The following is a 13,377-nucleotide window of genomic DNA, read 5'->3' on the forward strand; positions in this document are numbered from 1 at the left end:
GTTAGGACTGTCTGAACAAATTAAAGATACTCTGGTTCAGCATCTTTCCCCTGTTTCCTTGTAAACCCTTATACAGCTTGCTATCAAAATTGATAGGCGCATCAAGTATAGAAATGCAGAAAAAGAAGCCCCTTCATCCTTCGTTCCTTCTGCCTCTTTCTCTGCATCAGCTGAAGGAGTGGAACCAATGCAGTTAGGAGCATACCATTTCTCATCAGAAGAGAGGACTAGAAGATGGACCCTGGGTCTTTGCCTATATTGTGGCTACGAAGGACACCTTCTTTACTCCTGTTCAAATAAGCCAGGATAAGATGAGGCGTACTGGATGTGGAATAGGTTCATCTAGACCTACAAATCATTTCTTCCAAAAATTCCTTATTGGCTTCCGCTAATATTGTCTTTAATCCACGCTCTATTGCCATCTCGGCATTCCTAGACAGTTGCTGGTGACTTTTTGGACATCAAGTTTGCCAAGTCTATTGGGATTCCTCTAGTGGAGATCAACTCCCTCATCCCTGTCTGTGGCTTAGATGGAGGGCCTCTCCCTGGGGGCAAGATTTTCTATATAACACCTCCACTACAACTAATAGTGGGGACACTTCATTCTGAAACCCTACTATTATATCTTATTAATTGCCCCTCCGTTCCACTTATCCTGGGTCATCCCTGGCTCCATCTCCATAACCCAGTTATATTATAGATTGGAAAAAAGGGGAAATTGTTAGTTGGAGTACCCATTGCTCTCAAATCTGTCTGATCCTGCCTTTTCGACTTTTGCAGCCGCTGTCGGAACAGTTTCCTCCACCCTATCATGAATTTCATGATGTGTTCTCAAAAAATAGCAGTTGACTCTCTGCCTCCTCACCGCGATTTTAATTGTGCTATTGATCTAATTCTAGGATCTAAATTGCCAAAAGGCAGACTGTATTCACTTTCCGCTTCTGTAACCAAGGCGATGCAAGACTATGAAGAGGAAGAGGTTTACAGAAAGGCTTTATTAAGCCTTCAAAGTCTCCACTGGGAGCTGGATGTTTCTTTGTATCCAAGGATGGCATTTTGCGTCCCTGCATTTATTTTAGGGTGCTCAACAAGATTACTATAAAGAATGCCTACCCACTTCAGCTCATTTCAGTCTTGTTCGATCAGCTTAATGGTGCTACCATTTAAACCAAGATTGATCTATGTGGAGCATACAACCTTATTCACATAAGAAAAGGCGACGAGTGGAAGACTGTGTTTAACACTCAATCCGGCCATTATGAATATCTGGTCATGCCCTTCGGCCTTTGTTATGCACCTGCTGTCTTTCAACACCTTATCAATTAAGTCCTCCTTTATTTCCTAGGCCAGTTTGTTGTAGTGTACTTGTATGACATCCTGATATATTCTCGGTCTCTGGCACAGCATCGTCTCCATGTTAAACAGGTTCTCCTTAGGCTTAAAGAACATCACCTCTTGAAAAAAGTGAGTTAGAAGTCCAGAAGGTGTCATTCCTTGGATACGTAAGCTCTCCCAATGGATTCTTTATGGAACCTAGCAAGGTGCTAGCCATTCTGGATTGGGCACGCCCTACCAATCTGAAAGCCATTCAGTGGTTTTTAGGCTTTGCAAATTATTACCGTATATATTCATTTGTGTCTTTTCCAACTTGATGGCTCCCATTACAGTACTTACCCGCAAAGGGATAGATGCTAGTAGTTGGTCTTCAGAGGCCATAGCTTCATTCAAAGCTCTCAAAAGGGCATTTATTTCTGCTCCTGTCTTAAGACATCTTAATCACCATTTGTATTGAAGGTGCACGCCTCTGATGTAGGTGCTGGCACTGTCTTGTCCCAAAAGGACCCTGGTGATCAAACTCATCCCTGTGCCTACTTTTTCATAAGTTCTCTGCTGCTTAGGCTAATTAATATGTGGGCAACAGGGGACTTTTGGCCATCAAATGAGCCTTCGAGGAGTGGTGTCATTAGTTTGAGGGAGCCATCCACATTATTTTGATTATCACCAACCACAAAAATCTTCAGTACAATGAGTCTGCTAAGCGACTGAATCCCAGGCCAGCACGATGGGCATTATTTTTTACTCACTTTAGGTTTATTATTACTTATAGACCTTGTTCTAAGAATATTAAGGCGGATGCATTGTTTCAATGTTTTTTTGTCTTCGCATGTCTCTACTCCTGGACCTTTGCCTATCATTCCCTCTTCATTTATTCATGTTGGCTTGACTTAAGACTTGGGCACAACTCTCCGTAGGTTTCAGAAACTGGCTCCTTCAGTAACACCTGTGGGCTATTCATTTGTACCAGTGCACCTTAGAAAAGCAGTTCTCTCTGAGTGTCATGATGATAGGATCGCTGGACATCAGGGCATCTCCAAGACCATTCAGATCCCTTCACGGTCCTTCTGGTGACAGGGTTGGACTGGGCCACCGGGGAAACGGGCTATCCCCCGGTAGGCCCCGAGCCTGATCGCTCCCCTGTTCATTGGTGGGGGGAGCGTAAAACTTTTAAAAAAATAAAATAAATACTCACTTGACCGCAGCGCCGGTGCCCCTCCTCTGCTCAATTCTCACTGAATGTCGGGCGTCACGTCACCATGCCCAACGTTCAGTGAGAAGCGCCGCAGAGAGGAGTCGGGAAGAAGATAGAAGATAGAAGAAGAAGAGAAGAAAAGAAAGGAGTCTATATAAAAAGTAAGTGAAGTGTGGTGGAGCAGGCAGTCTGTGCAAAATATAAAACAATTCTCCTTTGTTTATGTTCTATGCATGCAATTCTGTCTAGAATGGTAGAAACAATGAATCTATGCCACTGTGAATGGATCTGTTGACTAGCATGTTGTCGTGTGTGAAGAAGCTCTAGAAGCATACCTATGGACGATGAACTAATCAAAGTGATATGACAGTTATCATGGCTAAATCGCAACAGTGCAATATCTTAAAATGTGGAACAAAGGGCATAAGAGCAATTGATAGGAAATGTTTTGCTTCGTCAAATTTGAAAATCAGAAACTGAGGGAAAAACAGCATTGTTTCAGTTTCCCTGAAAGCCTCTGTGGAAACAGTGGCCTCATATTAGTATGCTTAATATAGGGCCTTTCTTTTGCCTAAATTAAGCACCAATGACTGCGCCGACCACATGATAAACATGTGGTCGGCAAGGCGTGAGCATGGCAGAGTGAAGGGGGAGCACAGACAGCATGACAAAGAGTGAAGGAGGAGCACAGACAGCATGGCTGAGAGTGAAAAGGGGCAAAGACAGCATGGCAGAGTGTGAAGGGAGGCCAAAGCAGCATGGCAGAGTGTGGAGGAGGACCAAAGTAGCGTGTGAAGGGGGGCCAAAGCAGCATGGCATAGAGTGATGAAGGGGGTCCAAAACAGCATAGCACAGGGTGATGAAGGGGGGCCAGGAGAAGGGGGGGCAAAGGCAGCATGGAGGGCGCAGTGTGATCATAAGGAGGCACAGCATGGTGATTAAGGGGCACAGTAATGTGTGTGTGATGGTACAGCGGGCTTGTGGCAATGTAATTTGTGTGTGGTAGGTGGCTAAATAACGGGTGCTATTTTGTTTGTAGGGTGAAGGGTGGGGCAATTTAATTTATAGTGGGACTATTAATTTAAGATGGGGTGGTTTGGGGGCTATTAATTGAATGTGGGGCTGAGTTTGAGGAGAATGAGTTCTATTTATTAAATGTGAATATGAATTATTTAATGGCAGTGACGGTTGCGGGAAATAGGTATATTTATTATATGTAAATGCGTTTAATTTATTGCAGGGGCTGTCTGGAGGGAGGGAAATAGGTTTATTAAATGGGACTACTACTACTTTAATGTTGTTGCTGGAGGACGGCCTAAGTATTAATTGTGAGTACTATTGATTTAACACCGGGGCTTGTTGGAATTTTCTAAATGTACCCATTATTTTTTCCAAATAGGGCCCCCAACATTCCAGGATCCAGACAAGCCGCAACTAAAGAAACCAGAAGCCACAGGTGGTAAAAGTGATAAGAACAGGTAGGACAGTCTGTCAAATGTTCTGAATCTAATGCAGGCTTGGCTAACCTGTGGCACTCCAGGTATTGTAAAACTACAAGTCCCAGCATACCCTTCCAGCAATAAGCTGCTATATATTGGCAAAGCATGCACGGGCTTGTAGTTTCAGAACACCTGGGGGTAAATGTATCATGGTCCGGTTTTTTCAACTCGCTGGAAATCGGTGAGTTTACAGCTAAAATTTAAAGCGGCGCTGGCTTGTAAAGGCAAGTTTGCCTTTACAAGTTTGCCTTTACAAGCCAGCTACGCTTTAAATTTTAGCTGTAAACTCACCAATTTCCGGTGAGTTGAAAAAACTGGACCATGATACATTTACCCCCTGGAGTGCCACAGGTTAGCCAAGCCTGATCTAGTGGGACAATCCCGATTTTTGGTGACTTTTCTGCACAATCTAAGGGGCAGGTCAAGACTGTGTACTCTTTATATACACACTGCATTCTTTATATACTACACTATGTTGCTAGCTGTCCTTCGTGGGCTGACTGCTCCCCCTCTAGTGTCTGCTCTGGTCTTTATGATGGCTGGCCACACCCCCTCTGGTGGGCCCCTAGCGTTGCAGTCCCCCGGTGGGCCATTCATGCCCCAGTCTGACACTGTCTGGTGGCCTTCCCAATCATTGGACATTCTGAACTTTGTTTTTTCCTGTGAAATCTGTGCAAAAAAACAAAGCTTTCAGGGAGTGCTCATCATGCCAACTTATGCCTTTGTCTGTTCCTACTAAACCTTTGCACATCTGTTTATAGATTATATTGTGGATCTCCCGTGTTCATCTGGGCATAACACAATATGAGTAGTTGAAGACAGGTTCAGTAAGATGTCATACTTCATTCCTTTGTCCGGTCTTCCCAGTGCACAAAGTCTGGCAACACTCTTCGCTCAGCATATCTTCCGTCTCCATGGTCTTCTTATGATTGTCTTAGATCGTGGTTCCCAAATTTGTTGCTCAATTCTGGAGGTCGTTTTGTACCCTTCTCAGAATTCACATCAGTCTTTCATCAACATATCACCCACAGTCTAATGGCCAGACAGAGTGGGTTAACCAATCTTTGGAACAATTTTTGCAATTATAGACCTCTGAATTTCACACAATTGGTCTTTGATGCTCCCCTGGGCTGAGTTTGCAAGTTACAATAATTCTTGTCATGTTTCCACTCATGTCTCTCCATGTTTCTGTCATTTTGGTTTCCATCCCAGATCTAACTCCTTGTCCTCCCTTTTGCGTTCTGGACTTCCAGGGATACACTCCACCGCTTTCCGTCTCAGGGCCATCTGGAAAAAAGTCCACTCCGCGCTGCTCCAGGCCTCCTTTCGGTCAAAAATTTTGTGGACAGTCAATCGAAGATGCTGCTCCTTTATTGTCGGTCAGGAGGTCTGGCTCTCCACTCAGAACATCAGGCTCAGGCAGCCCTGCAAGAGACTCGGGCCTAGGTTCATTGGCCCATTTACCATCATTAAAAAGGTCAATCCTGTTGCTTTCAGTCTAATGCTTCCTCGTTCTCTAAGAATCCCAAATACTTTCCATTACTTTCTCCTGAAGCCAGGCGATCTCTTCGAGCAAGATAAGATTTCATCAACCATAGAAACCGTCAACATTTCATGATTGTTCTGCACACTAATAATCTCATCAGGAAGTTCTTCAAACAGTTCCCCAGGAAACCAAGATGTTGGGGTTCCTTAACCCCTCCTCAAGGAAGGAGGGTACTGTCACGAGCCGCAAACGTCTGGCTTCCTCTGTTGCAGGCCCGTGTGCCGGCTGTCATGGTGACGAGAAGGGCAGAAGTGATGGAGAAGGCTGGGATGCTCAGATAATTAGCGCCGCGTCCCAGCAAGTGTGGCAGCCGGGCGCATGTGCATTTAGGGTTTTCATTATTAAGCAACGCCTGGGGGACCGTTAAGGGGTTGCTGGAGAATGGCTCCTGATTAGTCATTTTAGGTATTTAGGGCAGGGAGGGCTTAGCCTCCCTGCCAGTTATAACGTCTGTGTACTGCACTACTGCAGACCAGCCCTGTTCTCTGCTATCCAGTGGATAATCTGCTACTGAACTAATTGCTGTTGTCACCCTTAGCTTTAACCTCGACCCCTGAGGAAGTACATGGGCACTCTCACAATTTTGCCATTCACACAAACGTGCAGATATTCTGTAGGATGTTCCTTGTAATTGTTCACTGCTGATTACAGGAGTACTAGAGTGTGGTAAATCTTAAACATCATATACCAGTGAGGAAGCCAGGTCACAGACCCTATATGCTTCATAATTCTTCATCATCATCATCATCATCATATTATGCACTTGGGCTGCTATGGCTCTAGTTCTACCATGAATCTGTATTGGGTATTACTGTAATATATGGTGGCATGATGAGGCAGTAAGTACATGGTGGAATGGGTCTGCTACGCCAGCTATGTAGTTGGTTAGGTTTACTATCTGCCTAGTAAACCCCAGGTTTGTCTTCTTTTTGAAGAATCTGAGCAGGATTTCTCTGATGTCCAGGCCTGCAAAGACAATTTCTTAGCTCCTCCAACAAGCGGCGAAGTAGTGCACTTCTGGCCACAACAGGAGAGCTTTATACCACTGGTGTAACAGGGAATCTGTGAATTTAAAGGCAAAAAGAGAGAGATCTGTAACAATCTGCACATTAGTACGGAGCCAGGACATATTACTACTAGAAAAGAGAAAATTAAATGTCATCTTACTCAGTGGTCAAAGTGAAAATTTAAAAGTGGTGGTCTGGAAATTTAGAAGTGACAGTATGAGAAATGTAATGGGAATGTAAGTTAATGGAATCTGACATTTCTACAATAAAGGCTGTAGAAGTGGCGCTATGACATACCACTGTCACTGTAAACCCCCACTTTGACCAGAGATCTTACTACTGTTGGGTGTGATAATATGTATTGTAATGACTCTTTCTTATGTACTAATCATCAGATGGTGCTCTGTATTGAACATCAATTGGGATTTTAGACCGTGTATTGTACAACTGCTTTAAGCAAAGGTACCTTCTTTTACTGGAAAAGCATCCTTGTTATCCTCATGGGCATTGAGTAAGGTAATAGTTAAATGTATTATTTTTCTTACATATCATACAAATGTAGCAAGTTGTTATTCATCCCAAAGTTATCAATGTCTTGGTGGTGTAACATCACACTTTGTAATGTGCAATGTGTCCTAATTTTTATCTTCCCAAATATGTGTTAAACATACACATTGTGGGAAAAGGGACAAGAAGATGTAATGTATGTTCTGAACATATGACCACTTGGGTTTTATCTGCACAGTATTTACTTTTGTCCATACCACACAATATGTGTGCTGCATAAAGAGCACAACAATGTATCATTATAACCTGTGTATGCTAAATATTTACTTTGATACACAAAGTATAGAATTGTTACTGTCTGATGCGTGCTTCGGGCTGTGAGGCACAACTGCAATTGTGTTACCATACCATAAACATTTGTATATGACTTGTGTACACTTTTAAAGACACAAATTGTAATTTTAAACATTATTAGACTGATCAAGGAGGTAAATACCACATCATTTAAACCTTTGCATCAAGACAACTTGCTGCCTCAGTGAAGAAGAAGCCTGCATGCATTAGTATCCTGCTGATATGGTCGCATGTGACCTATGTAAATACATGGTAAATGTTCTCTTTGCACACAATGTTATACCTCTCGTATCACACACTGTGGGAGGAGGGGTGGACACACGGAAGCATTTTGTTGCGCACTGTCACGGCAAAACCTTCTTCCCGGAACCTTTCCTCAGTCCTATTATCGAGGGAACCATTTCGCGGTTGCTCCAGTACGCCCGGACCGGCCGGTTGCAGACGTCAGAGGCCGGGGATCTGGGAGAGTAACCCGGCAACGGGGAACATGGCGGAAAGTATTGTAAGTATAAAGAGCTGTCTATATGTGGAGAACAGGCCAGAGGTTAGGACTCTAGTGTCCTAGGCCCTAGAAACCCTGCAGGCCCTAAGTATCACTGTGTCATGTCTCCTATGTTTGTCACTGTCCTTTATATTAGTGTGTCATATATACATATGTGTATCACTATATCATATCTACATACATCTGTCACTATGCCATGTATATCAGTGTATGTATTGCTGTGTCATGTATAGCAGTGTATGTGTTGCAGTGTCATGTATTGCTGTGTCATGTATAGCAGTGTATGTGTTGCTGTGTCATGTATAGCAGTGTATGTGTTGCTGTGTCATGTATAGCAGTGTATGTGTTGCTTTGCCATGTATAGCAGTGTATGTGTTGCTTTGTCATGTATAGCAGTGTATGTGTTGCTTTGCCATGTATAGCAGTGTATGTGTTGCTTTGCCATGTATAGCAGTGTATGTGTTGCTTTGCCATGTATAGCAGTGTATGTGTTGCTTTGTCATGTATAGCAGTGTATGTGTTGCTGTGTCATGTATAGCAGTGTATGTCATGTATACCAGTGAGTTACTGTGCCATGTCTACATTCATATGTTTTTGTGTCATGTATATAAGTATGTGTGTATTGCTTTGTCCTGTATTCATATATAATTCTGTGCCTTGTATATCCTTCTGTCTACATACGTGTCATTGTCACTTCTAACATATACATGTATATCAGTGTTCATATGTTTCTATGTTTATAATATGTGTGTCTTACTGTCATGTCCTATATACATATGTTGCATCATGTTAATCAGTGTCTTGTGTCAATGTAATGTATGTTGGTGTGTCACTGTTTCATGTATATAAGTATGTGTGTATTGTTTTGTCATTGCCAAACATGGCATTGTCCCTCAATCTACTAGGATTGCCAATTCACCTGCACACCTGAGACCATTGATCTCATCAAACACTATATATATATATATATATATATATATATATATATATATATATATATATATAGTGTGTGTGTATCAGTTTCATGTATATTATTGTCACTCATGTCTTCTAATGTGTCTCTGTCATGTATAGCAGTATGTGTATATTTCTTTGTCATGTATACATATATGTATCTGTGTCATGTCCACATTTTTTCATTGTCATCTGTACCAGTGTGTTTATTGATGTAATATATATATATATATGTGCATTACTGTCCCATGATATACACACACAGTCGCATACATAGCCCCCTCGATCCAGGATAAGACAAGATTGGGGAATGCCTATGTTATAGGTGACTGATCACTTATTGAAAATACTGTTGAAAGTATTATTTTTAGTGTATTTATATACCTTCTGCTACCTCCCTCACTTATACACGATGTACCTTAAAAATCTCATACTGTCATACATTCATTAGGCAATGTCAGTACAGCATAGAATACTTTTTTAAGGTTTACCGATGGTTCTTGGACCCCAAATTTAATATGCAATGTTTTATGTTGTACAAAAACCCACCCAAAACCTTCTGTAAGCTTTAAAGACTAATTCCATCAAAAACTAAAAGTTCACTGAGGATATCTGGTGGGTCAACGACATCTTGTCTGCCTGGTGCTGCTCTTGCTCCTGCAGAGAGAGTGATGTCTGCCTCTTCTTGCCAGGACATCAGAGAACCCGCTGTGTATCCTGAATGCCAGACTCCATGTGAGAAAGCTTTGGATACTACGGTTTACTTAAGCTTCTATACTTTTAAAATATGGTGGCACGATGTACAGAGCTATTTTGTCAATGGATTCTACATCGCTTGTAGAAACAGACCATCCAGTGTGCAGCAGCTGGTTAGGTTGCTATAACTTTATTACAGAGTTTGCTTGCCATCTTATTTGCACTTGCCATATACAAAAACTGAAAGTGTACTTTGGATGCGCCATTTGCTGATTCCACCTGGGTGCCCACATCTTATTCCTGTCTAAGCTACTGCTTTTTCAAATAGGGCTGTGTACGTTTTAATGTCCCTCCACTTTGAGCTTCCCATTCATGAGAGGAATGTGGCGTTGGACCATCAGAGTTCATGCTAATTCACTGTGGGGTTCAATAGCTGTCATGCTCATGAGACCAGAGGGGAAGTACTGTTTAACACTGTTTAATTAGGTACATAAAAAACTGTAAAAGCATACATCTAATAGAATAGAGTTCCGATGTGGATACAATCTGCAGTATTAGTGCCTGGCAGCTGCTTTAAATATAGGGAGCTTTTCTTCTATCCTGACAGTGTAAATGTCCAGCTTGTGGCTGGACATCCTACAGCAACACACGAGTACCAAAGAGGAAATTGTAAGATCAACATTACAAGTCCTGGCATGCACATTGCTGATTTATTAGATACTGCTTTCTGGCAGTCTTCTACCTTTTTACACATGAAACTGCAAGAAACAACACTTGTTTATGACGTTCTACAGTGATTTGCATACACAAACTCTTTATAATATTTTAGCTCTCAATCTATTTACATACTTTGCACTATTTATGTATTACATATTTGTCTGCACGTTTGTGTGTGTGTGTGTGTGTGTGTATGCATGCATATATGTATGTGTGTCTGTATGTATATATTGTATATCATACTTGCCTACTTTTTAAATCTGTACTTCGGGAGATCGGAGTACTGATCATGTGACAAGAGGGTAGGAGGGGGCGTGATGATGTCACTAGAGCCCTGCCCTACCAAAAAATACAGGAATTCAAGACATTGAATAGCTGGGGGCAGAGCTTAATGAAGCGATTAAGCCCTGCCCCCTGCTATTCAATGCCGTGAATTTTGACATTCTACAGGGTCCGGGAGCTTTGCCTACTTGTCCGGGAGGACCCCCTGAAATTCCGGGAGAGTAGGCAAGTATGAAAATTTTATTTTATATATATATATATATATATATATATATATATATATATATATATCTTGCTAAACCATAGTGTTATATACTTTTCATTAGCAGACTAGCACACTTTGTAGTCTGATTTCTGTGACAATTCATTGACTTGCGTTATTTTTGCCAAGCATGTGCACATTAAAACCACTTATTTTACAACATAGTTTCTCACTGTGACTTTGCTTTATATTTTCCCATAGACAATTCGTATTCAGTCTCCTGAAGGAGTAAAGCGCGTTAGTGCAAGCAAAGGTGATACAGCAACAGCATTTCTTAAAAAGGTTTGTCTTCTATTACAGTACCTAATGAAAGTGGCCGTTATTGAATATAATTATAGCAAAGCAAGGAGAGCTGTCCTCCCTTTACAACCCTTAGGAAATGTCCACCAATACTTAAGTGTAAGAAGTACTAAATTTTCTCAGCAGAAAAAGTCATCATTAGAGAAGTACCCGTGGGAGGCGGGGGTGACTGGTATATCCTGAACACCATCTGCACTGGTCATCAGCCTAATTTTAATATTATAGAAAAAAAAATGAATTTGGGTTGACACTTCCTTTTATGCTTGCTTAGCACAATATTTAATTATTTAATTTTGTGTGAACAAGGAGGGTTGATTGCTTGGTCAGATTGTCACATTCCCCCTTGCATTTAAACAACATATATTTATATTTCAGCCATCTGTGACTGATACAGACATCTTATCTCAGAGAGAGGCACATAATGTTCTATATGTTGGCATGTGTATATTGTTTGTATGTGTATATAATACATTCCCACACAGTGGCCTAGGGAAGTACAATCCCTAAATGCAAATCCGACTTCAGATAAGATTATGTATTTTTTTTAGACTGCAGTTTCATCTTTTCAATGGGAAAAGATTATACATTTTTTTAATTTTTTACAGAGCTGGTCGGTGTGTCAACACCCAGAAAAATAAATTAAAAGTCATTAAAGACCCACTGAACCCCAAAATTTCTATGTTCAGATATGAGCTGTGAAGGTATAGCGTTTCCCAGCGGTATTTGGGTCCTTCACTGTTGGCATGCGCAGTGATTATGCTACTTATGTCTCCTACTTTGTGTAGTACCATTGTTTGGCAGCTGCCACTCTCAGCAGCCGCTAGATGAATATGCTCTGCCAGCTATGTTTCTTCCCTTATGTTTTTTGTACTGCATTTCTGATTGCTAATGTTTGTTGTCATTACTCGGCTCTTTGTTGATTTCCATGACACTGTTGACGCCTGCGAGTGCTTAGTTGTTGTTTTCTCTTTCCTACCATTGAGGTATAGTAGGTGGGACTAGGAGTTCAGGCACTTATCAACTTCTTTGTTCCCTACACTCCTCCCCTACAATGCCCTTCCTATCCAGCTCAGACCTCCGTTTTTTCTTAGTGCCTAGGAGATGGGTCACTTTGGTATAGGCTCCTGCCTACACTTTAATTAGATTTATTTTTTTCTTTTTAATTCCTTTTCAGGTGCTGTACGGGGATTGAGCCTAAGACCCAGAGGGGTGAATAGCCTGTCGGCTTCCTTCACTCTGGGTCCATGCGCAAGGTAAGCAGCAGCCTGGCTCGCTTGCCTAGCACCATTGCCAGCAGTCTTCCCCTAGAAACGAGCAGTTGGCCCACAAGATATGTCTGCCATACAGGCAGCAGTCTGCCTCAACCAGCACTGCGATTAGGATGGCCATATAGACGGCCGAGGTCTCAAGTTTTAGTACGGGCGGGAGTGAAGCTGCAATAGCCTCTCCTCCTCCGCCTGACCGACATGCCGGCAAGTCCCCTCCCCTTAGATAACGAGCAGTGGAGACAGCGAAGTGATTGCACTCCATAGGAGGCGATTTGCTCGCTAATGCTCCCCGCAGCCTGGGCACTTTAACAATTTAAGCAGAGGATGCATATAAGCCGACAGCCATACTTTGTATGTGTGGTTCGGCGGTACATGGAGGACGGATGGAGGCTGGAACTTCCTCCCCCTTTCAGCTTCCGAGCACGGACGGCGGCCTTTCCTGGAGACTGTGCCAAACGGAGACATCATGCTGTAACCTCTCTGCCTCTAATCTGTCAGTGCCTCTGTATTGTCTTTACTTGTTTACTAAACAGATGTTAACTTGTTCAGTCTTTATTTGCATATAGACTAGGACTGATTCAGAGTCTGGGGACTTGGTGTCTAATACTTAGAAAATACCTAGTATATAGACAAGAAAATTTTCTATGCTACAGAGAACATCTAATAGATATAAAAGGCTTGTTATTGTCACTTTGTGCCTTTACATTTCAATGCGTCTGCATAGGAGCTTCCAAGAATAATAGACATCCACTGGTATGTCTGTACTATGATATACATGGGCCATACGTCATTCTGGATTATCTTTTGCTCAACCTATCCAAGATGCTCTGTATATGGTTATCTATATATATACATATATATCATACAATGTATTTACTTATAAGTTTAAAAAAAAGAAGAGAGAAATTATATGTATGCTCTATATTTATCCGTGGTAAGAAACCAGCTCGCAT

At 41.9% G+C, this 13,377-nt stretch overlaps 1 protein-coding gene across 1 annotated transcript in view; it reads left to right on the plus strand.

Moving 5' to 3' along the window:
- Nucleotides 1–7,807: 7,807 nt before the first annotated feature.
- The window catches only part of NPLOC4 (NPL4 homolog, ubiquitin recognition factor), a 62,744-nt gene continuing 57,174 nt past the window's right edge, over nt 7,808–13,377 (plus strand). The window contains exons 1-2 of the mRNA XM_075216876.1: nt 7,808–7,945; nt 11,058–11,138. Of these exons, the coding sequence (XP_075072977.1) occupies nt 7,931–7,945; nt 11,058–11,138 (96 nt within the window). The 5' untranslated portion in view covers nt 7,808–7,930. The remainder of the gene's footprint in view (nt 7,946–11,057; nt 11,139–13,377) is intronic.

Source organism: Mixophyes fleayi, chromosome 6 (assembly GCF_038048845.1).
Source record: "Mixophyes fleayi isolate aMixFle1 chromosome 6, aMixFle1.hap1, whole genome shotgun sequence".
Classification (NCBI taxonomy): Eukaryota; Metazoa; Chordata; class Amphibia; order Anura; family Limnodynastidae; genus Mixophyes; species Mixophyes fleayi.